Source organism: Brassica napus, chromosome C4 (assembly GCF_020379485.1).
Source record: "Brassica napus cultivar Da-Ae chromosome C4, Da-Ae, whole genome shotgun sequence".
Classification (NCBI taxonomy): Eukaryota; Viridiplantae; Streptophyta; class Magnoliopsida; order Brassicales; family Brassicaceae; genus Brassica; species Brassica napus.
In genome coordinates, this window is record NC_063447.1 from 16,105,565 (window position 1) to 16,129,041 (window position 23,477).

General features: G+C 35.9%; 5 protein-coding genes across 5 annotated transcripts; 1 reads left to right on the forward strand and 4 right to left on the reverse strand.

Annotated features, from left to right (window-relative positions):
- Positions 1-1,917: 1,917 nt before the first annotated feature.
- On the forward strand, positions 1,918-3,414 carry LOC106392213 (F-box/kelch-repeat protein At5g48980). The gene has a single exon (XM_013833015.3). The coding sequence runs from the start codon at positions 2,069-2,071 to the stop codon at positions 3,212-3,214; it is 1,146 nt and encodes a 381-aa protein (XP_013688469.1). The 5' UTR covers positions 1,918-2,068; the 3' UTR covers positions 3,215-3,414.
- Positions 3,415-3,647: 233 nt separating this feature from the next.
- On the reverse strand, positions 3,648-5,446 carry LOC106396507 (UDP-glycosyltransferase 71C2-like). The gene has a single exon (XM_013836915.3). It carries the CDS (start codon positions 5,308-5,310, stop codon positions 3,844-3,846), a length of 1,467 nt encoding a protein of 488 aa, XP_013692369.2. The 5' UTR covers positions 5,311-5,446; the 3' UTR covers positions 3,648-3,843.
- A 7,705-nt stretch (positions 5,447-13,151) lies between these two features.
- On the reverse strand, positions 13,152-15,446 carry LOC106396424 (UDP-glycosyltransferase 71D1). The gene is made up of 3 exons (XM_013836810.3): positions 15,216-15,446; positions 14,890-14,995; positions 13,152-14,752 (listed from the first exon to the last, which is right to left on the reverse strand). The coding sequence occupies exon 3, from the start codon at positions 14,681-14,683 to the stop codon at positions 13,289-13,291; it is 1,395 nt and encodes a 464-aa protein (XP_013692264.1). The 5' UTR covers positions 14,684-14,752; positions 14,890-14,995; positions 15,216-15,446; the 3' UTR covers positions 13,152-13,288.
- LOC106396425 (pleckstrin homology domain-containing protein 1) lies at positions 15,344-16,120 on the reverse strand. The gene has a single exon (XM_013836811.3). It carries the CDS (start codon positions 15,959-15,961, stop codon positions 15,524-15,526), a length of 438 nt encoding a protein of 145 aa, XP_013692265.1. The 5' UTR covers positions 15,962-16,120; the 3' UTR covers positions 15,344-15,523.
- Positions 16,121-19,042: 2,922 nt separating this feature from the next.
- LOC106394926 (cell division control protein 6 homolog) lies at positions 19,043-22,976 on the reverse strand. Its single transcript, XM_013835467.3, has 16 exons — positions 22,421-22,976; positions 22,232-22,310; positions 21,938-22,158; positions 21,778-21,852; positions 21,584-21,693; positions 21,373-21,479; positions 21,206-21,265; positions 21,007-21,080; positions 20,673-20,723; positions 20,523-20,572; positions 20,297-20,378; positions 20,102-20,191; positions 19,758-19,820; positions 19,552-19,647; positions 19,326-19,415; positions 19,043-19,223 (listed from the first exon to the last, which is right to left on the reverse strand). Exons 1-16 carry the CDS (start codon positions 22,607-22,609, stop codon positions 19,191-19,193), a joined length of 1,470 nt encoding a protein of 489 aa, XP_013690921.1. The 5' UTR covers positions 22,610-22,976; the 3' UTR covers positions 19,043-19,190.
- Positions 22,977-23,477: the final 501 nt, after the last annotated feature.

Consider the following 23,477-nt stretch of genomic DNA (forward strand, 5'->3'; position numbering starts at 1 on the left):
AAAATAGATAAAAAATTTATAAATTAACAAACTATTTATAACATTATTAATAGAATTTTGAATCGTAAAATATCCCGCGCTTCCGAAGCGCGGGTCATGAACTAGTTTAGACTTAATTTACAAACTAATGAATTTATTGTGTAAATATCCCATTTGGTTGTCCATATAAAGATTGGAATGTTATTGTTAAAGAACTATACTTGAATCTCTTTACGATTTGTTTTCATTTATATCTATAAACATAATAAATATGTCGCTGCACCTATTTTTGGAATATATTTATATATATAGTTATACGATTTTGCTTTGCTTTTAGTTCTACGAATTTGGGATATTAGAAATAATAAAGAGGATATAATATATTAAAAAATATTTCTTTGTCACTGCTGTGTAAATATTTTTACACAAACTATATGATGAACAACGAAATTATCCGGAATTTTATTGTTCATGGAGAAAAAATATTTGAATCTGGAAAGTAAACATGTTTTATAAGTCATTATAATGTACAAATTATAAGATAATATCAATACGGTATATTTGAAACGGAGTCTTATATAACATGTTTTATGATTCACCTAATGTTAGGTCAAAGCTATAGGGCACAATGAACTCTAATATAAAAGTATCATATATTTTGGTCTACTGTTGAGTATGAATTTCAAGGATATTATCTATTGAATTTTTCAAACGATATTTATTTAGATGATTTAAATTGATTGACTAAATAATGTGTTGAGAGAAAGTATATATTTCATAAAAGCTAATTTAAAGATATGTAGAAATAATAGGAAGGTTAGTTAATACGATATATATAGAAATATAAGGAAGGCTAATTAATAGATAATAAGTAACAACATTTTCAATATGTCTGAAAAAATATGTCATGGTAATTTTCAAATAGGACTCTATTTTAATAGATTAGATTTGAATATAACTGATTTTGGTAAGATTTTTAAAAAGAACGGAAAAACTTAATGATGATTTGAAATATTTTTCTTAAATTTGATGTTTTGAATAATATTTAACTCTAATTTAGATTAAAACCGTCACTTTTAAAGTCCTTGTCCTCAATGTCAAACTATTTTCACCCACAAAACAGACACATGCACACACTAAAATATTTATATAGCTATTATCTATTCATCAAGAAAATCGCATAAAAAACTTTTAAATTGACATCCACTAACACATTAAATACTGAAAATATTAAACTAGCACTATTAAATTTTTAAATTGAGTTTTGTATCACAAAAATTTTTCAACAGGGCTTACTCATTCATCAAGTCAAAAATTTAACTTGTTGATGTGTAAATAAAGTGACATGTCAATTTTTCTCCAAAAATATTTTTATTTAATTAAGCAAAGCACTTAATAAGAAAATAAAATAGGAAACATAAATAAAAATTAGAAACTACAGCAAAAAGAAATATCAATTTTTAAAAAAATCATAAAATTAAAAGTGTTTCATTTTTAAAAAAATACAACTTGGCAAAAAAATATTAAGATTTTTTAAGTCTTTTTTCCCTAAAAATATCATATAAAAGCTCAAAAAATAATATTTAACATATCACCATTAATTAAAACTAACATATCACCATTATTATCCATATGTCAGAAATTACTTTTTTTGGAAAAAGTCATATAACTAAGAATTTTTACATTTTAAAATTATATAAAAGCTCTAAATTTTTGTTTTATATTTTTTTTTTGAACATATGAGTCCCAACAGAAAAAAAAACTGACACGTTACCTTATTTTATCAACATGTCATATTTTCAACTTGAACAACAAGTGAATCATGTTAATGAATATTATTTTAAGTTTTTTTAATGCAATTTTCCATTTATTCATCTCATGTTTGTAGTTAAAAGCTGCCTCTGCCAGAGGCAAACCATAAATGGAAAGGAAAGTAAAAATCTTGATCGGTAGCTCGTTATCCCTTAATATCCCATATTTAAACAAAGCCCAATATGTGGCAAATTCAGCGCGTAGGGCAGCCCAAAGTAGTTGTAGTCTTGCAGTGCAGAGAGAGAGTGGAGCCAAGAAAGACCCTAATCTTTTTGAAATGTCGTTGACAGCCATCGGTTCCGGTGAAGAGCCACCGTCAAAGAAGCTAGCAATAGAACCTACGACCAATCTGCCACTCCCAGATGAGCTAGTATTGGGTTGCTTCGCTCGCGCCTCGAGATTGCACTACCCGATTCTCTCACTCGTCTCCAAGACCTTTCGTTCGCTCACTTCTTCACCGGAGCTTTACCAGACCCGATCTCTACTAAACTGCACCGAGAACTGTCTCTACGTGTGCCTGCAGTTCCCTAATGACCCTCGCCTCCGCTGGTTCACTCTCTGTCGGAAACCCGACAAAGCCCTTAAGATAAAGAAGAAGAAGAAGAAGAAGAAGAAGGAGAGTTCAACAAGTGGCAATGTCTTGGGTCAGGTTCGGATTCTCGGTTCTCCTCCTCCCGTGGAATGGTCAAATCTCGTAGCTGTTGGTCATAAGCTCTACGCAGTCAGAGATGGCCCCTGCTCTTCAGACGTCTTCTTTCTCGACTGTCGAACGCACACGTGGGTTGAAACTCCGAGCTTGAGGCTTGCTCACACCTTTTCAGAGTGTGATGGGATGATGTATTTACCAGGAGGCTCCGAGAGCCCAGATTCTCTCAACTTTGTGCAAGTGTTTGACGTAAAGACACAAACTTGGAACCCCGTGCCTCCCGAGAAGAAGATATTCAGACTCAGAGATTTACAAGGAAGGGCTTACGAGAACAATGATGTAGCGGCGGCGTCGTCTCGTAGGTGGCTTGTGGTTGCAAGGCTAAAGGATTGTACAACGTCCGTGGAAGGGTCTGGTACTCTCTGTTTGATAGAGAAAGCATTCTATCGATATGCATCATCCAGTGGGGAGCTACTTTGGTCTAACCGTAGCACCGAATCAGATGTTTGGAGGAAAGTTCAAGGCTTGGAAGGACTGCCTAAGTTTACCCGCTATTGCAATGTTTATTTAGTTGAAAGTGGTGGTAAGTTGGTGGTGTTTTGGGATAAGTATGTGCCTGCACGTGGTGGGTATAAGGAGAAGATGATTTGGTGTGCAGAGATTTCGCTGGATACGCGCAGCAGTGAAGAGGTTTGGGGAAAGGTAGAGTGGTTCGATGCTGTGCTTACAGTACCAAAGTCTTACAAGTTCGTGTATTCTATTGCCGCTACCCTTTGAAGGGAATGAATCAGGTTAACTACTCATGAGACAGGTTTGAAGGGAATTAAGCAGGTTATGTTTTGTTATTATGCACTTCTTGAAGTTATGTCATGTTTCTTGTAGATGATTAAAGCTTATTATGTAACTGTGTATTTGATTTCAAACTGTTTAGGCTACTCTTTGATGAATGACTCATGAGACAAGCGGCTTTCAACCTATGCATTCACTTTTAGCTTAGCTTTTGTCTTTTAAAACGCTTTTGTTTGTTGCCTTGCATAGAAGGCCTACGGTTCTCTTTACAACCATGATAATAGTGTTAGTGTCAATTTCTGTTACTCGGCTATTTAAGCTCTCATAAGTTGTTATTTAGCTAATTAATGGCCTTAAAACAAAACCAAACTACCGTTTGTTTCTTATTTGTTTAATGACCAAGTTGCAGAAGAAAATGAGGTTTGATTAAAGCTTGCGTTCATCTATTGTTTGTATAAAAATAGTTGAAAAATAATTCTTACATATATTTTTGTGACTAAAAATTCACTTTATCACTCCTTTTTTTTTTTTTGAAACACTCTTCATCCTAGACTTTTAATATTATTTATTTATTTCTCCTCAACTTCAACTTTTTCATCAAGTATATGTAAGATGATTTAGTATTCTCTAGACTTGGAACAATCCATAGCAGATACCACCACCTTGTCGATGAATCTTTCAATCGCAACAAACGAAGATCCACCGTCCATCATAGCCTCTTTTGCTGCTTCAGCTATCTCCTTCAGTTTCCCCCTCGGCACATCTTCACCCTCCATTAAAGATCGGACGGCTCTAGCGATTTCATCAGCTTTCACTATTTCTCCATCTGCCAGCACGTAATCCAAACGCATCTCCAAGGCCAAACCAAGCTCCTTCACCATCGTGAACGCGTTTAACTGCTGTTCCGCGTACATCGGCCACGTGGCGATTGGAACACCGAAACGCAAACTCTCAAGTATTGAGTTCCAACCGCAGTGAGACACAAATCCTCCGATTGCTTTATGGGCCAGAATCTCAACTTGTGGAGCCCAACCGCACACAAAGCCCAGACCCGAGACCCGGTTCATAAACCCGTCTGGTAAAATTTCAAACGGGTTTGGGTACTCCTTCGGGTCTGTTCGAATCGACCAGAGGAACCTGCAGCCGACGATCTCTAGAGCTTGAGCTATCTCCTTAACCTGAGTCGCAGCGAGATTCTTCAAGCTCCCAAAACAGAGGAACACTACGGATGACTCTGGTTGCTCGTCGAGCCACGTCATGACCCGATCTCGCTCCAACGGGTCCAAAATTGGACGGTCGTTGAAGCAGAGAATCGGACCCACTGGGTAAACGGGTGGGTATTCATTTACTGGTATACGATCGAAATAACCAAAGGCGTTAGGCTCGATAGCAATAGACGAATTTACCAAAATACCCTTAGCTTCATGAAACCTTCCGGTCATATCGACCCATGCGTCGTAGGACTCGCTCGTGAGCAGACCAAGTGGCAAAACCTTGGTCGGAACGGAGGCGACGTATCCAGGAACAGTATTCTCCTCCTCGCCGGAGCTCCGATCGAATCCGGACTTCACACGAAGGTGCCTCTCCGGGATGTGTTTCGCCAAACTCAAAAAACCGGCGCTACAAGTGAGGAAAATGTACGAAGGGAGGCACAACTCGTTTCCGACATCCATCAAAGGGACACAGAACATGTCGAGGACAATTCCCACGACGCGAACCGAGTCTGATCCATCACGGGAAGAAGACAAGAGAGTCGAGACAGCGTCTCTCACCAAAGGAACCATTCTCTTGACGAATTCAAGAAGGTAAGCTTCGGGAGCTCTTACGAAGAACTCCATCGGTGGAGGGTTTGCGAGCTCGGGTAAAGCGACGATACGGACTCGAGGCTCTGACTTGGCTAGGGACTGGAGGGAAGCGTCGTTGTTGGACTGAGGGAGGAAAGGTAAACCCCAGTTGAGGATGGTGATGGTGTTGATCCGACGAGGGTCGTGGCTGAGGATAATTTTTACGAGTTCGATGGTGGCGAGAAGGTGTCCGGTGATCGGGAAAGGGATGAAGATAAGCTCTGCTTCTTGCTTCTCCATCACGAGGGCTTCTATTGGTTTAGAAATAAAAGTATGTGTTGATGGTTAAGAGTAGTGAGAGTTGGACGTCGTTTAAAAACAAATAAGCATATGATTATACCATGATGACACGTGACTTTAAGGTAGCGCCAAATAAGTTAGATAACTACAATATATATGTGACGTCTGTATTTTTCTCAGCCATTCGAGAATTCTATAGATGTAGAATTCTATGATAATATATATGTGATGTGTCTGTGACTTTCTCAACCACTCGATTGGATTTAGAAAGAGGGTTTTGAATCAAACATTGGGTGAAGCCGGTAAGGATGTGGGCATGTACATATCTCGGGATAGGATGGGATGAGAAAATATCAAAGCCTTACAATATCTAAGGATTTCGAGACTATTCGACTTAGTTTCTGTGGTGAGTTTCTGACTAAAGGTTTTTGTGGATTTGGTTTTCTGACCATAGTTAATCAAAGATTATAGGTTACCTCACAACTCTTTGATTTCGTTTGTAGCAATGGATGAAAAAGATAGATCATCTGTCTTTATTTATTAAATGCATTGCGTGCACATCACATAGATGGGTGTGGCAAAACCCCTATTTGGAACTACGCTAGGTGCTAGTCAGGCGGCTATTTCATACCTAGCGAGTTACTAAAAAATCAGGGAGTAATCGGGATATACGCGGAGTCTAGTTTTTAATAGGATTTAATATATTTATAATATGTTTAAGTACCAAATATATGTTTTAATACATGCTTATATAACTTTTACAGAATAACATTGTTTTTCCGGTATACATCTGATTCAAAAGTCACAAAAAGAAACTTCCAATTCATGAGATAAACAAAAAAAAAATGAATGTTTTGATCTTGAAAACACAATACAATAAAAGATTGCAAGTATTCATCATTTTTGTCTTCAGATCAAGTAAGTAATCACCATTGTTGGACCCAATTTTGGTCAAAACGATAGTGGGCCGCGATCAAAGTTATGGGCCGCCAGGAACCGAAGCCCATAGCAAGCAATCGAGCTCGAAAGCAAAGGAATCGAGGTTCCGGAGATCGCGGAATAGTCCCGGAGATCGCGGAGCAGTTACGGAGATCACGAAGTCGACTCACTATAAAGAAAGGCGAGGAGACATGAAGAAGGACACGTTGAAAACCCTAGAGAGAGCTACACACTTACATCGACTTTGTTTTCCTCCCGATCTTAGACTCTTTCTTTACGAATCTCGCTTGTATCACTCGATCTAGTTCAACTCATTGTATTCTATCTTATTCATCAATAAAGTCCATTTTTACCTACTGGAAACTATTTAACATCGTTGTGTTCTTAAGATATCGTTGCCTACATCATCTGTCTTCCCTAGATCAAACCCCGATGACTATCAAATACTGAGTGTAGATTTTAGGTTCTAAAACCATGAATTGTGAAGATGGGTTAGGAGTTAGATCTTGTAGCATACACCTGCAATAGTTTGGACAATACGATCAAACTTGCAATTAAACCATGGCAAATAAAAAGACATACAACAACCAATACCTATAAACCAGAGCATATAAAGAGAGACATCATGTTAGATACAAACACTTGACTGACCATCAATAACAAATTAAAATCAAATTTCTCAGAAGTTCATTAACAAAAAACTATACTACTTGAGTCAATGATATACACATGTTATATGCGATGTATGATTCTTTGTGAACAAGAACTACAATGTATGAGTCTTCAAAACTTTGATGACATGAAAACATTAGTCTTCTATGTTTTGATAACATAAAAAAAAACGTGAACAAAAAGAGAATAAAAACAAACAAGTACGTTGAATCCAGACAAAGAATTAAAATCAGTTTCAAACAAACACATATGAGCAAAACGAAGAAGCAAAAGAAAAAATATTATTACCTAAAATTCGCGAACAGAGAACGGTTAGCCCCACAATTTTGTCTTGAACTAGGCGGCCGCGTTTCATATTTACGCGGACAACGCGGATAAACGCAGACGTTGTGCGGTCCACCGATTTGAATCACCGAATTGCCTCTCCTCGCCACGGTCAAGCTCCGAGTCGCGCCTAGGCAGCTAGACGGCCGCGTTTTCGAACATGGGGCATAACCTACTACTTTTTAAATAAATTTTGTTTTATAAAGAAAATTGTTTTTAAGTTAAACAAAAACTCTAGTCAAATTTCATCTGTGCACCCATTGTTTTTAGTTTGCCCTCCTAGTTTCATGAATTTGTGATTTTCATTTTTTTTTGGAACCCAAATATGATTTTGTTTTGTTTTAAAATTTTCATGAGAATGTGCTCCATTATTAACAATGTAGAACTTTGAAAGAAATAGGCATTTGTTTTTGATGCCATAGCTAATGGGACTTAATTTGATGTATAAAACATACATACAGGCAGGAAACCGACATATATTGAGGTTGTTTGTTTCTCTATCCAGATAAGTCATTTAAGTGAAGATAAAAAATTTGTTCGTTTAGACATTAAAAGTACAAGTCATCTGGATGGTTCATTTGAATGAGTTTTAAAATTTAGGTTTAATTTTGAAAATCGGCTGGTTGATCCAAATTGGTATAATGTCTATTATACCATCATGAAAACGACAAAACCACAAAAAAACATTTTCCACCAAAACTACAAAACACATTTTCCCCCAAAACCACAACACATATTTTTGTCAAAATCACAATTTTCTCGTAAAAATGTACTTTCCCGCCACAACAGATTTTCCTGTCAAAACCACAAAAATCTACTTTCACATCAAAACACGTTTTCCAACCAAAACCGCAAAAAGTGTTTTCCCGCAAAAACCGCAAAAACATGTTTTTCCGCTAAAACCGTAAAAACGTGGTTTCCTGCCAAAACAGCAAAAACGTGTTTTCCCGCCAAAATCATAAAATTGTGTGTTTCCCGCCAAACCGCAGAAACGCGGTTTCTCGCCAAAACCACAAAAAACGCATTTTCACCAAAATCGTAAAAAACATGTTTTTCCGCCAAAACCGCAAAAACGTGTTTCCCCACCAAAACCGTAAAAATGCGGGTTCCCACCAAAACCTGTTTTTCTGCCAAAACCTTAAAATTGTGTTTTCCCGTCAAACCCGCAAAAACATGTTTTCCGCCAAAATCGCAAAAACACGTATTCCTGCCAAAATTGCAAAAACGCGTTTTCGCGCCAAAATCGCAAAAACATGATTTCCCGCCAAAACCTTAAAACGTGTTTTCCCGCCAAAACTGCAAAAACATATTTTCCGCGGAAACTGCAAAATTTGAGTACATGATGCTCTTACCATTGCTTTCATCTTTTAAATTTTAGTCTTACAAAATTTGAATTTCCACTTTGAGTTTCTACTTTGAGTTGTTTGGAAGTTTATTCAAATTTGAGTTTCTATTTTGAGTTTTATTAAAATTTAGTTGTAGTTAAATTTTAATGCAAATTTAAATAAAAATAAGTAAATTTATATAATATAAAAATTTATAAATGTGAAATGCTAATTTTAAATTAATTTCAGTGTAAATATATTTTACACTAAATAATAAAAATTAATCTAGCTAAAATTAATATCAAACATATGATTAAATCCAAAAAGAAGTGTATTTGTAATTTGTTTATTAAACTCATTGGATGGAAATAGAATTAAAGAAAAAAACATAAAATCCATCGAGATGACTTATCTAGATGGCTCATTTGGATGTATTACATAGATGGAGCAGCTGGATAGAGATGGTAGATGGAGAAACGGACAGCCCCATTCTAACAATTAACAAAACATGGTTCATGTAAATAAATTGAATGCAGCGTTAGAGTTAGGGGCTGTTTGTTTCACCATCTGTCATCTCCATCCAGATGATCCATTTGTATGATTTATTCAAATGATCCATTCAGATTTTTCGGACAGTTTGTTTGTCCATCCAGATGGTTCATCTAGATGAATCATCTAAATGAATTATATGTTTGTTTCTTTATTTTAATTTCCATCCAAATGAGTTTAGTAACCAAATTACCAAAATACATTTGTCTTGATTTAATCATATGTTAAAATTTACTACAATAATAACTTCTAACAAACAAAAAATTTGATAAACATGTATTTGAAAAAAAACTTTATAGAGTTTCAAACTAAAAGAATATTAATAATAAACCGACTGTAACTTCGGTTTTGGCGGAAAACGATTTTTTTGGTTTTAACGGAAAACGAGATTTTTCGATTTTGACGGAAAAATGAGATTTTTCGATTTTGCTGGGAAAATACAATTTTTGGTTTTGGCGAGAAAATACATTTTTGCGGTTTTGGCGGAAAAATGAATTTTTTCAGCTTTAGCGGGAAAACGCATTTTTCAGTTTTGGTGGGAAAGCGAGATTTTTTTTTTTTGTTTTGGAGGGAAAATACAACTTTCGGTTTTGGCGAGAAAACACGTTATGTGGTTTTGGCGGGAAAACACGTTTTTCGGTTTTGGCGGAAAAACAAGATTTTTCGGTTTTGGCAGAAAAACGACAATTTTTGGTTTTGGCGAGAAAACACGTTTTACGATTTTGACGGGAAAACGCGTTTTTGCGTTTTTGGCGTGAAAACGCATTTTTTTAGTTTTGGCATGAAAACGCGTTTTCGGGTTTCGCGGAAAATGCGTTTTGCCGGGAAAATTATGTTTTTTTGGGTTTCGTGGAAAATGCGTTTTGGCGGGAAAATATATTTTTTTACGGTTTTCACGAGAACCAGTTTTGGCGGGAAATGCAATTTGATGAGAAAATGCATTTTTCGGTTTTTGGCGGGAAAACACGTTTTGTGGTTTTGGCGGGAAAACATGTTTTGTGTTTTTGGCGGGAAAACGTGTTTTTGTGATTTTGGCATGAAAACACGTTTTTACAATTTTTGCGGTAAAACACATTTTTTGCAATTTTGTGCGGAAATGCATTTTTAGGGTTTTGGTAGAGATGTCAAACAGGTTTACCCATCCCGTCACGTCCCGTACCGCGGCGGGTTAGTCATCGAGCGGGCCTGTCCCGCGCGGGCTGCGGTCCTCAGAATGTCGGCCCAAACCCGTACCGTTGAACATATAGGCCTTCGCGGGCCGTCCCGCAGGATGCCTCCTTATCAAACCGCCTACTACAACTTCCTTCATGAATGTTCAAGTGGAAGAGTTGTGTAAGAGAGTTGAAGATAGCTCATTAAGCTTCATTAAAACCTTATCAAAATCAATGCCATAAAGCTCTGTTTGTGCTTGCGTTCTTGAGTTAAAAGCCTTTTTTGTTATCAACATAAGATTTTATTAAGTTTGAATTTGATTGAGTTGTTGTCTTTGTAATAACTTGGCTCAAGTGTTGTATGTTGATAAACTATGGATTTGACCCATTTTATCTATAGTTTATAGGTGCTTTTACTAATAATTATATTATTATAGAGTCTATTTATTATATTTATAAGATAAGGAATGTTTTGGAGATAAGTGATGATTTTGGAGCATTTTGGAGATATTTGGAGCAAGCACCCGAGATGACCATCGAGATTGACTATCGGTCGATATTGGAGAGCTAGAATCGATCGATACACAAGACATGGTATCGATCGACAGCGAAGCGCGCAGAAAGCCCGTTTGGTCACAGCCGGCTTGAAGCCCAAGATTTCACTATTTTACAAGATTGCCCCTGACAAGTTTTTAACCTAATTATATAAGTTTTGCCGCCATGTTAGAGGCAAAGTGTGCTTTCTTTGTGTTTCATTGTTTTATTGATAGATAGGAGAGAAGATCCAAAGTTATAATTTGTGATTGGAACTCCATTGATATCTATTTTATCTATTCTATGAAGTTTTTATACTTAACCATTGTTATGAATTGCTTAGCCATGCCTGAGTAGTTCATTTGTTAAATTTTAGGGTTTAAATAGGTTAGGAGGGACTAGCCTCAACTATAGATTGTTGAGTTGTGATAATCATCTTTAGGATTGTTCATTAATGCCCGTTTCTAGATTAGCTACCTAGAACATGCCCTTGGATAGATTGATAAAAGCCATAGCTTTATTCTCATCCTGAAAACATTCTAATAGAGCAATGTTTCTTGATATAAGCAAGGCGAGAGCTGATTTAGTGAGCTTAGTAAGCATTCATTCAACCTGCGCATAAAGCTTGATTAGAGCGCGTTGATCGATATCATACTTAAATAATCGATCGACGGTGCAAAAGGTTCTATAGATCAATATAACGAGAGTTGAGATCATAGATCTAGTTAATAGACAACAAGTCAATGCCCGCAAGAGCCGAAAGACTTGTTGATCAAATAGTTGAGCTTTACATTATCATGCATGAAACTCATTAGGCATCTATAGGATTATAATTCCAACTTTCCTGAATAAAAACCCTAAGTCTAGCTATTTCCTTTTTAAGCACCAAAACCCCAGTTGTCAAAAAAAAAAAAAAAAAACCCCAAAAACGTGCTATTGAACAAACACTTGTTTTATAAAACTACAATTTACTTTTAAAACTCTTAAAACATCTTTGCTTAACAAATCATATTAGAATCCCTAGGTTCCCTAGCTCCCTGTGAATTCGATCCCTAGGTATTACAATTCGACCTCTTATTTGAGAGAGTATAAATCACTCCATAGGATAATTTGAATGGTATCATATGTCTTTATCAAAAGATCGTGAATCACTTTTCAAACTATACAAGTGACATGATATACAACTAACTTTTCTCCAAAACAACATCATTGTAACCAAATTTAATTTAAGAAAAACACCATTTCACAGTACTGAAAACAAAACCAATCAACTTAAACAAGAAATCCCACATTGTAATATATCAATCATAGTTGTGTGTAATAATAAGAGAAAACCAAATCAAAATACCACCAGAGCTCGAAGCTGGAGTCGTCATCGTCGGATCTTGAATCATCATCACCGGAGCTCGAATCATCATCGTCGGAACTCCTTATGTTTTCAGGGGGAAAAGTCACAAGAGTCGCTTTCTTCTCGCTCTCTCTCTCGTTTTTTCAGGTAAAATAAGAAATGAAAAAAATGCGGGTCCATGTAATCCCGCATGACCCGTTTCGCCCCATCCCGCAAAAAGCTCAGTCCCGCAAAGACCCGTCCCGCAAGGCCCGCAAATTTACGGACCTAGAAAACCTCATCCCAATACCGTTCCGTGACAGTCCTTTACGGGCCAGACCCGCGGTCCAAGTCCATGATTGCCATCTCTAGGTTTTGGCGTGAAAAAATCAATTTTAGGTTTTCGCGGGAAAATGCGTTTTTGTGGTTTTGTCAGTTTTCGTGCGTGACAAAATGATATTGTGTTTATGTTTGTAATTTATGAATAACATCATGGGCATAATAGACATTATACCATATTGAATGAACAATCTTCATCCAAATGGTCCAAATTGGATCAGCTGAATGGAATTTAAAGTTAAGCCTAAATTTCTGAAAATCGTCCGGATGATCTATCGGGATGAGTTGCATTTTTAGTGCCTAAACAAACAAAACTCTTATCTCCATCCAAAGGGCTCATCCGGATGAAGAAACGAACATACCCTCAGTCTCACAAGCTTAAAGAGCTGGAAGGTGTAACTCAAGAAAGTGATCCACATGCGAAACCGATGATTGTAGATGAAGGTCGAAGAGTAAAACCAAGGTGGAAACTGTTGAGTACTAGGTTAATATTTTGACTGTTATAAGGAAGAACCAAAGACTTGACCTCGCTTAGAGAGATAAAAGAGATAAGGTCGAGTCTTTGAAGTTGTAACAAACTTCTTCATCTTCGGTTGCATTGGTTTATTGTCACAAAGAAACACCAGAGGACAACTAAGGAAACTAACTGATTTGGTACAAAACAAATAGCAAACGCTGTAATTAGAGGCAAAGAAGCTTCATGCATGAGACGACTAATGAATGTTTAAACCTCAACGAGAGGAACAACGTTCAAAAGTAAGCAAATCCATAACCATAACATAAACAAGATTACATAGCTTATGGACGAGAAAAAAAGTCTATGGCTTGACTCCTATCACGTCCTGTATGAATTTCTCAGTAGTCAAATACGAAGATCCACCATTCAACGTGGCTCTCCGCACCATCTGAGAGATATCCATCACTCTCTTTCTCACTAAACCATCATACTTGTTCATCACACAACGAATAGCTGCATCTATCTCGTTTGCACTCACAAGCTCATCCCTACGTGCCCTGTAATCAAGCTTCAGCTCCACCGCGAGGTTCAGTTCCTTCACCATCAGAAACGCATTGAGCTGTTGCTCTGCATACATCGGCCACGTCACGATCGGCACACCAAACCATAAACTCTCTACTATAGAGTTCCATCCGCAGTGAGAAACAAAACCTCCCACTGCCTTATGGTCCAATATTTCCACCTGAGGAGACCAACCGCATACCATTCCCCGTCCTTTGACACGGTCAAGGAACCCCTCAGGCAAAGAATCATCCTCTGCCCGGAGTGACCAGATGAATCTGTACTGACAAAGCTCAAGTCCATGAGCTATTTCCTTCACTACAGGACCCTTTAACCTCCCCATACTCCCAAAACAAAGGAACACAACTGAATCCTCGGGCTGATCATCAAGCCATTTCATCAGCTCGTCGCGACCCCCATGGTCCTGATCCGGATGAGGCTGGGCCTTGGGGTTAAATATAGGGCCAACAGCATAAACAGGAGGGTAACTCTTTTCACTACTAAAATGATTCACGGAGTAAGGCTCAATATCAATGGAGCTATTCACTAGTATTCCATTGGTTTTGTTAAATAACATGGCAAGTTTGACGTAAGCGTCATAACCATCTTCCATAAACAGAGCTGTCGGGAGAACATTGACTGGAACAGGGTTTACAAAGCCAGGAATCGATAGCATTTCTCCAGAATCTCTTACAAAAACCGATGTATCGTTACTATGTCTATCTGCTAGATACTGCAGCATAGCTAGGAACCCGGAACTTGTAGTCAAAAACACATAGAAAGGGAGAGTTACGTCTCTTGCAACGTCAACCATTGAGAGACAGAAAAAATCAGCGACTATTCCCTTCATCTTAACTCCATCGAGTGAAGGAGACGATAACATACCAATGACTATGTTTCTCACTAGAGGGATGTTTCTCTCAGTGAAGTCGTATACGAAGGCTTCCGCAGATTGAGTGCTGCCAAGTGTTGGTTTATCTTCTAGCTCAGGGACATCAATGAATCTAACAAAGGGCAGAGACGAGGCAATTGAGTTAACATAGGTGTCCAGATGAGACTGACCTTGGAGCTTCATCACGAGGACTGTGATACGGATCCTATCGTCCTGGTTGATGAGACGCCTAGCAAGTTCAAGAAACGGAACGAGGTGACCAACGGTTGGTGTTGGGATGAAGATGAGCTCTGTGTTCCTCATCTCTAACAAGAGGTAGCTTTTGTTCTTTCCTCTGACAGCCTTTTCTCTTGTAATGACAAGAACAGCAAACTAATTACGGAAAAAGAGAGTTAGTAATTTTCATCTTGACATTGTCACACGTGATGATTACTGTTAAGAGTGTTCAAAAATGCGGAGGTGGTCCTTGGCACACACTTTGGCAGTTTCAAGAGAGAAGATAAACTTACAAAATTTAAAAGATAATGGCCGACATCAGCAAGTGGGATCCACAACCAAAAGAAATCTATTTTCTTGCGTCTCTCTTTCTTCGTTCTGATAAACTAATCACAGAGCCTGCGGTTTTGAGCCAAACCGAGAATGTCAAAATTTCCGGAAATCTAAAGTGAACCAACTTATACAATTATTTCGAATAAACTAACCAAAATTATTCTAATTTAACCGTGAATTTAAAATTTTGGTTCTGCTTGAAGTAATACAATTGGATTTTGTTTTTGGAACACGTGATACAATTGGAAGTCAATTTGGCAAAAATATCAGTTTCCAGTCCACTAACCAAAAAAAACCGAACCATCCAACCCGAAGAAACCGAACTAAACCAGATCGGTAGAATGAGAGAATCTGGGAAGCTAGTTCTTGTTGTGCTCCTGTGAACGTTTACCTTCTACTATTGAGTCAACAGAATCGATCAAGAAGATAAATAAAGAGACATTAGGATCTAGGACATGAGAGCCATACTTACATCGGTACAATAATTAAGCAAGAGACACAAGAGTGGAAACCCTAAAGGCGAAATAGTAAGACAAAAATCAAACATTACATCGAAGATAAAAATATAAAAAAACCATAGAGTTTGAGCTAAAGTCACCGCCTGTGATCGTAATCGAGGACTTCAGAATCAGTAACCGATCTCGAGTGCTGCACGATGGACCTTCCAATAGAGTTGATCCACTCTTCTTTCTCCTTATCGTTATCCGCCACGAAGAACAGCGTGTAGTTTCCGCTGGAAATCTCGAAGGCGAAAGGCTTGTTCACCACGTCCTCGGCTCCTTTGACTGTGAGGCAATCCCCGACGGAGATCACGCCACGCGGGGTAGATCCGCGGGTTTCGGCGGCGGCCTGGTCCTTGAACCAGAGGAGCTTCCCTCGCTTGAGCACGAACCAGCGTCGGCGCCAGGTCTTTATGTAATCGCCTTGCTTGGTGAGCCAACCGGATCGCTCTGGGTTGGACCAGAACTCGACCCCTTCGTAATCTTCACGGTTCGGATCCTGACCCGTCGCGATTCGCCAAAGATTCTCCATCCTCCTCCGTCTCTCCTTAAATCTCTCTCTCACACACACGGCTCGCTCTCAAGCTCAACTGCCTTGATCGCCTTTTAATTCATTTCCGTTAAAACGCAGCGTATTGGTCACTCTTTCAATGAAGTCGGTCGTGTTCACGCTGCGTATTATTGGGACACGCAATAACTGTTGAGAGATTTTCATTACTAAATCGCAGTGTTTTGAAACCCGACCCGGACCCGCGGTTGAACCGGTAAACCCGGTGACCCAGAAAAAATCCGGTTTGGGTTTTGTGAAAAATCCAATATTTAGAAACCCGCAAAAACCCGTAAAAACCGGAACCCGATACCGGTTGAACCACCGGTTAAACCAATAAATAACTTTAACTTCTTTTTTTAGTTTTTAATTATGTTTTTAGATTATGTTTTATATTATAAATTTCCAATTAAGAAATTATGTGATGATTAAAAAAAAAGTTAGGTTTTCCCTTTTCAATTTTATATTTGTAATTTTTAGATTTTGATGAAGATTTCACTATGCCACCTGAAGAAAATGAAATAAACGATGGTAGAGAGAACCAAAATTAGTTGATGTGATTTGGTGTTAGTTTATTTTCGTTATTGACAATTTATTACAATGATCTTTTACTTTTGGTTTATTTTGTATTTGAAGTTTAATTTATTATTCACATTACACATTTAAATATTTATAAATTTTATGTTTTGATTTTTTTAGATGTCATACATCTTACCTTGTTAGAGAAAATTTTAAATAGTTTAAACTATTTTTTGATATTTTGTATGTCAAATGAAAATAAAAATATAAAAACAAAAGTTAAGTATTTTCTAAATGTTTTTAAACATAAAATATATACATATCCAAACTATTATTTTACTTTCTTAAAAAACATTTACAAAATATTAAACTTTAGTTTCTATTTTTTTTTATTTACATAGCTGATATATTATTATATAATAAAATTAATTTATTTATTAATCCGCGGTTCACCCGCGGTCGATCCAGTGACCAATCAATCCAGTAAGTCGTCCGATTCAGTGTCCGGGTCGGATTTAAAAACATTGGTAAATAGTAAATACTAATCGCTGATTATTACTGCATTCCATTCAATTTAGTCTCATTTACTGTGTACATAACATTTGATATTTACATTATTCTTCTTATTGCATTTATGAATTAACATTCCTTTCCATATAATAATATGTCAAATTGTAGCCATTAAAAATCTAAGTAAGGGTTATTGGTTGTTATATTTTAATGGATTTGAAAATCCGAACTAAATTTAGTGTTATTGGTTCTATGATTTTCAAATATGTATTAAAATCATGTGTTATTGATTTAATGATTCATAAATTCTATATCAAATCAAATGTTATTCAATCGTACGGATTTACTAATATATTTGATTTAATAATGGATTTGAATGGATTTGTTTGCATTTTTTAGTTAAAAATACAAAGACTCAAATCCGAGAGAAAACCTCCGGATTTGCATATTTTACTTGGATTTATAAATAATATATGGATTTCTAAATCAATCAAAATATATAAACCAATAACACCTCCTAAACCGGTTAGCTGCCAACTTAACAAAGGAGAAAAAGTGAAAAACCCTTCAGAAAAAACTTGATTGGATTGAAATTTGTTTTTAATGGTGTTTTTTGTTTACTTGGATAAAAGCATAAATTTAACATCCTCTGTATATTAATTGAGGAACATTTAAAAAAATGTAACTTCAATTTTGTAATAATTAAAAAAGATCTCTACCTTATGTGTCAATCAATTATGTAGTTAATTAGTCATACGTGTCAGCCTCACATTGAAATTGAAAAACATGTTGGTCCAATTCAATTTTTATATCTCACTAGAAACATTTAATACCAACTATATGATATCATATGATATTAACTAAAGCAAGGTGGCTATTTATTATATATGATTTCCATAAATAAAACCTACGGAATTATTTAATGTGATTATGATATATATAGTAATTAATGATTTTAAATAATGAAGATTTACTAATAATTTGTATGCTTTCTATCATTTTTGTTTAATTCTTTACCATTAAAATAAATTACACAATTACGTTAATCATATATTAAAAATTTAGATTTTTTTGTAAATGTTGTATTTTGAATTTTTCAAAACGAATATAAATTACTAAAACTGTTAAAAGTCTCACATAAACTTTTGTGATCAATGTTTAATTTTTTTCTATAATAAGATATAATGATAATAAAATCTTGTAACTAAATAATTTTATTTTAATAGGTGTTTATGCTAATATATATATATATATATATATATATATATACTTCATATCGTTTCAATTTAATTATATATCATATACGATAGATAAGATTGATTGTTTTGATTTATTTATTCTAAAATGATTGCGAGTAAACAAGAGCAGTCATTTGATTTATATGTGCAAGCCAATTTATTACATAATAGTAACTGATTTCTTAGTTATTTAATATATAATTATTATTTTATTATTTCATAATATGCAGAAAATATAAAATAAGTATTTATTTTGCACAAGGCGCAGATCTTAACCTAAGTATGTTACTATTTAATAATTTCGAATCTTAAACATTTTCTAAATCTCAGGCCAAAATAAAAGAAAGAAATGAGGATAAACTCTAAAATCAATATTTATATCAAACAATAACCAAAATGACACAAAAAAGAGAAAAATATCGAAGATAGATAGAATTGGCACGTGAACGTAAACTTCTCATAACCATAATTAACTTTTAAATTGCTAAATCATGATATAAAACCGAGCTAACATGGTTTCATTGTAACCAAACAGTAGGCATGAGATTCTTCGGCATAAACGTTAAGTTTTTATGCGATAAATAATTTTTTGACCTAAAATAATTTTAAAAATTGGATCAGTTCATTAGTAAACAAATTATGTAATTAACAAAAAAAATTTTAAAAAAATTGTTTAAGTGCCAAATATATTAATTCGATTAATAATATAAATTTTTTTTCCATACAATATTTCTTAAGTAATTTTCATATAAATTTAACCTGCGCACTTATCTTCATCTGCTTAGTAAAATGTAATAAATTAATTAAAAATGTACTAAATTGATTAAAGGTAGATTTTGTTTGTTTATTTACATAACATAGAGAAAACAATTTTATATGAATACTGAGATTTTTACTCTTTGTACTCTGTAAGGAAAGAATGAAGAAACACATCCTCAATGACTTCATCACAGAAGACAGTTGCGGAAGAATCGTATTTCCTATTATGTAAATAAACAAAAAAGAGAAGTTGAGAAACTGTAATATGTGTGGAGAAAAGTTTTCAATTATTTTGAAACAAGACAAAAGGTGTGTGTGGTTACCTTGAGAGCAAATGTGATGTCTGCTTCATCTACTCTGAGGCTCACTCTCTTTAACTTATCGTTCCGAGCTTGACTGAGTTTCAAAATCCCCTGTGCCAATCCAAACTGACTCTTTCAATTTATCTTGAATTATATAAAATAAAAGTATAAAACCAACACAACATGAGAGTTATTCTAACTCATAATCTCGTACGAGTTGATGTGTATTCTTCATAGGAGTTAGTACCTGGTCATTTAGCACTGTACACATGTTAGTGAACTCTGTTATTCCAGCTGGAGTGATCATCGAAGATTTACAGATCTCCATGTATAAGTTATTTAACTGCATCCAAGTGTGTCAAAACAGAGACGCAAAACAATATGTACAATGTCTTTAATTATAACTTAATGAAGCTGTGTTTCTGTATTGTGCATTCGATAAAATATTATTACCTCTGCAGTGGTTCTGTCCTTTTTGCTTCCTCTAAAGGCCTTTGCAGCAGAACAGACTATGATCTGCAAGTTTTCAATACAAGCAATGTGATTACAGTCCACTACTAACTTTCATAAGCAACATGCGTATGCAAAGCACAACATACACCATACAAACACCAGTGACCAGCGTGGGACTTAAGTTTATTTGTGTATAACAGTATGCATTTTTAAATTATATGAACCATACTTTAGATCACACTGGAAAACAAAGCTAAAGATTTGCATATGCATGTTGTAAGCATATTAAGATTTGAGAACCAGAAGTACCAGATATCAATTAAGTCTATGGTGATGGAACTTACTTGCTGGTGTTGAGGAAGAGATTGTATGGTGTCAACTACTGGCGATTTAAACGTCTTAGCCAGTGCAGCTACCATATGATCCATCTTGACCTGTAGAGTTATCGATGATAACAAGTATGTTATAAGACCACATATTCTATGGATCCTTCATATTTACATCGTCAGTTAAGTAAAGTAGAGAGTGAAAATACAAACCATTTGATCCTCTGGAACTGGAATTTGTGGTTCTTCATCTGTTGAACCTTTAACTTCTGTTTCTAAAATTTCTAAGGCACTCCTGAATATCGAATCAATATGAAAAAAAAATTGGGGTTATCAATCTCAATATGATGATTTCAAGAGTGGATAATTACAATATATAAAAGATAGTACTCTCATTCATCTTAAGCAACTTCAGAGACAACTTTTTAAGAGTATTCACCTGCAGACAGATAGAGCCTTTCTCATATCTCCTGATGCAGCTGAAACTTTCTGGCACAAGGCAAAAATATAGAACATCAATATAGAGCGCCAAAATGAAAAAAGTTGGTCGACTACACAGGGAGTGAAACAATGTCATATATATTCTTACTCTGGCACAAAGCTCCAAGGCTTTTGGTTGAAATGCAACATATGGAAGCTCCTGTTATAACAGATTTGAAGAATAAGAATTTATGATCAAAATCGATAACGTATGAGTTTTAGATAGGTCAAAATTTATTTACATGGTTCTGAATTTGCTATTCATTTTTTTCTTGAGTTTCTTGAATACCAACTACTTTGAAACAAAAAGTTCTTTGTTACACTGGTAACGGATTCGTCCTAATTATTTACATCATATTTTCACTAGCTTTACTAGTCACTTAATGAGGCATTTATCTCTCTGCGAAAGCACACTCTATACCACAAATTAGAGGTAGACTTACCACAAGCCTCTCCTGAAGTATCCTTACGATCTGCTGCATAGAATAGGCACGGAAAGTGACAACCAAAGGTTTGCCTGCATTAATTGAGGAAAATAAGTTGAAGGAGTAAACTCAACTGTTGATCTTTATCAAAGCTAAGGGACTTATGGTGAACAGCAACGAATCTTCCAACTGTAAAAAATGATGAAAAAATACTTACAATTAAGAGACTTCAATTTTGGAAGGAAACGATCTGCGAGGTCTATTGCATTTGCTACACCTGGAGAATGAATACGTCAGATAAACTTAAAATTTTGTATGACCAGAGGGAAAGTGGAACATATATACAAAACTTTGAACTATAACTATTATCGCAAAGAGAGGTACCTATAAGTATACATCTTGACAATGGCAAAGTTGTGAGCATAAAAAGCTCATGAAGGACCCTTCGATCTCTTGTGATCAAGTAGTCCATCTCATCTGCAATTATTAGCCTGTGCATATGCAAGTTTAAATCTTTAGGAGGTTTTAACAAAAAAAAAAAACTATTGTCAGGTGGTCAAATCACAGCAACCACAAGAATGAAGAAAGAACAAACATCATCTTTGAGCTGGATGATTGTTGCTTTTGAGAAAATAAAATCTGAAGTTGCTCTAGAGGTGTAGAGGAGCCAATAGCTTTCTTCCCAGTCTCGTTTTCACCAAGTACCTGAAACCAAAACAGCCCAATAAATAACTAGATAAAAAAATGAAACCAAGAACTTGGAGGTATTTGAATTGCACAAGGCCTTACCTTGGAGAATATATCTGTTGTTTTGGTCAATGACATGCAATTAACAGAAACTGTTTCCAAGCAAGGCAGGCCTTCCTGAAAGAACTCATAAACGAACATCAGTCTTTTATATTGATAAATTCACATTAGTCACAAGTCCTGAAGACAGAAGATTGATCACCTGTTTTGCCCAGTCTTCAGCTTGTAGTCTTAGTTTCTCCATTGACAACGACTTCCCAGTTCCAGGGCAGCCACATATGTACAAACTCCCAGCCTTATTCTGTTCCATGCAACCTTTTACAAACTCCAAAGCACGTCTTTGCTCATCCTCACGGCAAACAACAGTTGATGGTGCCGTAGAAACGTGCAATGCCTCCTTTACAGCTTTCATTTGATCATCATCTGTGCATTACACTAGTACATTAACTAAACTGAGAGCACTAGACTAAATAGAACACTGAAGAATCATGTATACCTCTAGGGTTCCACTTCGATTTACCATCTAAACAATCAAATTGAGTTTCCAGCATTCCATTAGGTTCTTCCTCAACCTCCTGCAAAATCAATTATAAATTCCAACACTAATCGATTTAATGATGATGATACATCCAATAAGAACAACACTCGGATTGAAACTAAACAAGTCTTAATCGCTAGAAATTACCGCCATAAGCGCACATCGTCGAGGAGATTTCCGTTTTATCGGCGTAGGAACCGCCGCGGCGGAATCGGATCTCAATTTTCGCTTTCGAGGAGTGATGTCTTCGGCGGATCTAGGACATCCGGTATTCTCCGATCTGGCGGCGACGATACGCTTGTGAGGTGACAAACTTGGTCCAGCGATGGTAGGCATTGTACGTCAGGAGAAAAAGAGGAAAAGAAATCGAGAGATGGAGATCGAATCGAAGCGAGGTGAAGAATCAATCTCATGGTCGATACTAGCCTTATGAAGAGATATCGAAAGAGGAAATGGTTGAGAAAAACAAAAACAATAGAGGGAAAATTGCAGTAGCGGGAAAACGTTTTCACCGCTTGTTTTTATTCGGTTGCCGTTTTGTACAATCAGCTTCGCGGCAATTTTACTGGGCCACGTTACGCTTTAACAATTTATTGACTAAATTTAGCCCGTTAAGGGCCCATCCATATTTGCATAATCCTCCTCTATTGATAAAAGAATCACAATTTGTAGAACTGAAGATAGAAATCTAGGTGATCGATGTGTCAATGCACTTACTTATATTTATTTTATTTCTACATATATAATCGTTCACGTATGAGATATCGACATACAACGACGTGGAGATATTTTTTTCATCAATCAGGTTGGTTCATTAAAGAACTTATAGAAAAATGGATATCCACATAAATTGATGATATAATCTTATGGTACGTAGATAAACAAAACAAGCTGAGTGTAAAGAGATACATACGAATGGTATATGAAAGCAAAATTTGATAAATACTAGGTAGAAAAAAGATAAGAGTGGTGGCCTTTTGTAGTGTCTCATTCCATTCGATTCTCAAATTGGCTATCGCATCTTATCAATAACCACCACCTAAGCTGCTAAGCATGGCTTTCATATACACATGTGTTTGGCTCTATATTGTTTTGTTCAAGTAAATAAGATTTGCATTAGAATAAAAGTAGTTCAATGTTTTTTTATGAGTGATCTCTTCTCTTATGTTGCAACTCAAATTCAAGATTCTTGACTAATTCTAAT

Coding starts and splice junctions, on each gene's coding strand:
- LOC106392213 (XM_013833015.3), top strand. CDS start 2,069: ATGTCGTTGACAGCCATCGGTTCCGGTGAAGAGCCACCGTCAAAGAAG.
- LOC106396507 (XM_013836915.3), bottom strand. CDS start 5,310: ATGGAGAAGCAAGAAGCAGAGCTTATCTTCATCCCTTTCCCGATCACC.
- LOC106396424 (XM_013836810.3), bottom strand. CDS start 14,683: ATGAGGAACACAGAGCTCATCTTCATCCCAACACCAACCGTTGGTCAC.
- LOC106396425 (XM_013836811.3), bottom strand. CDS start 15,961: ATGGAGAATCTTTGGCGAATCGCGACGGGTCAGGATCCGAACCGTGAA.
- LOC106394926 (XM_013835467.3), bottom strand. CDS start 22,609: ATGCCTACCATCGCTGGACCAAGTTTGTCACCTCACAAGCGTATCGTC. Junction 20,724..21,006: donor TACTTCAGGAGAGGCTTGTG/GTAAGTCTACCT, acceptor CTGTTATAACAG/GAGCTTCCATATGTTGCATT. Junction 20,192..20,296: donor CAGTTCCAGAGGATCAAATG/GTTTGTATTTTC, acceptor ATAACTCTACAG/GTCAAGATGGATCATATGGT.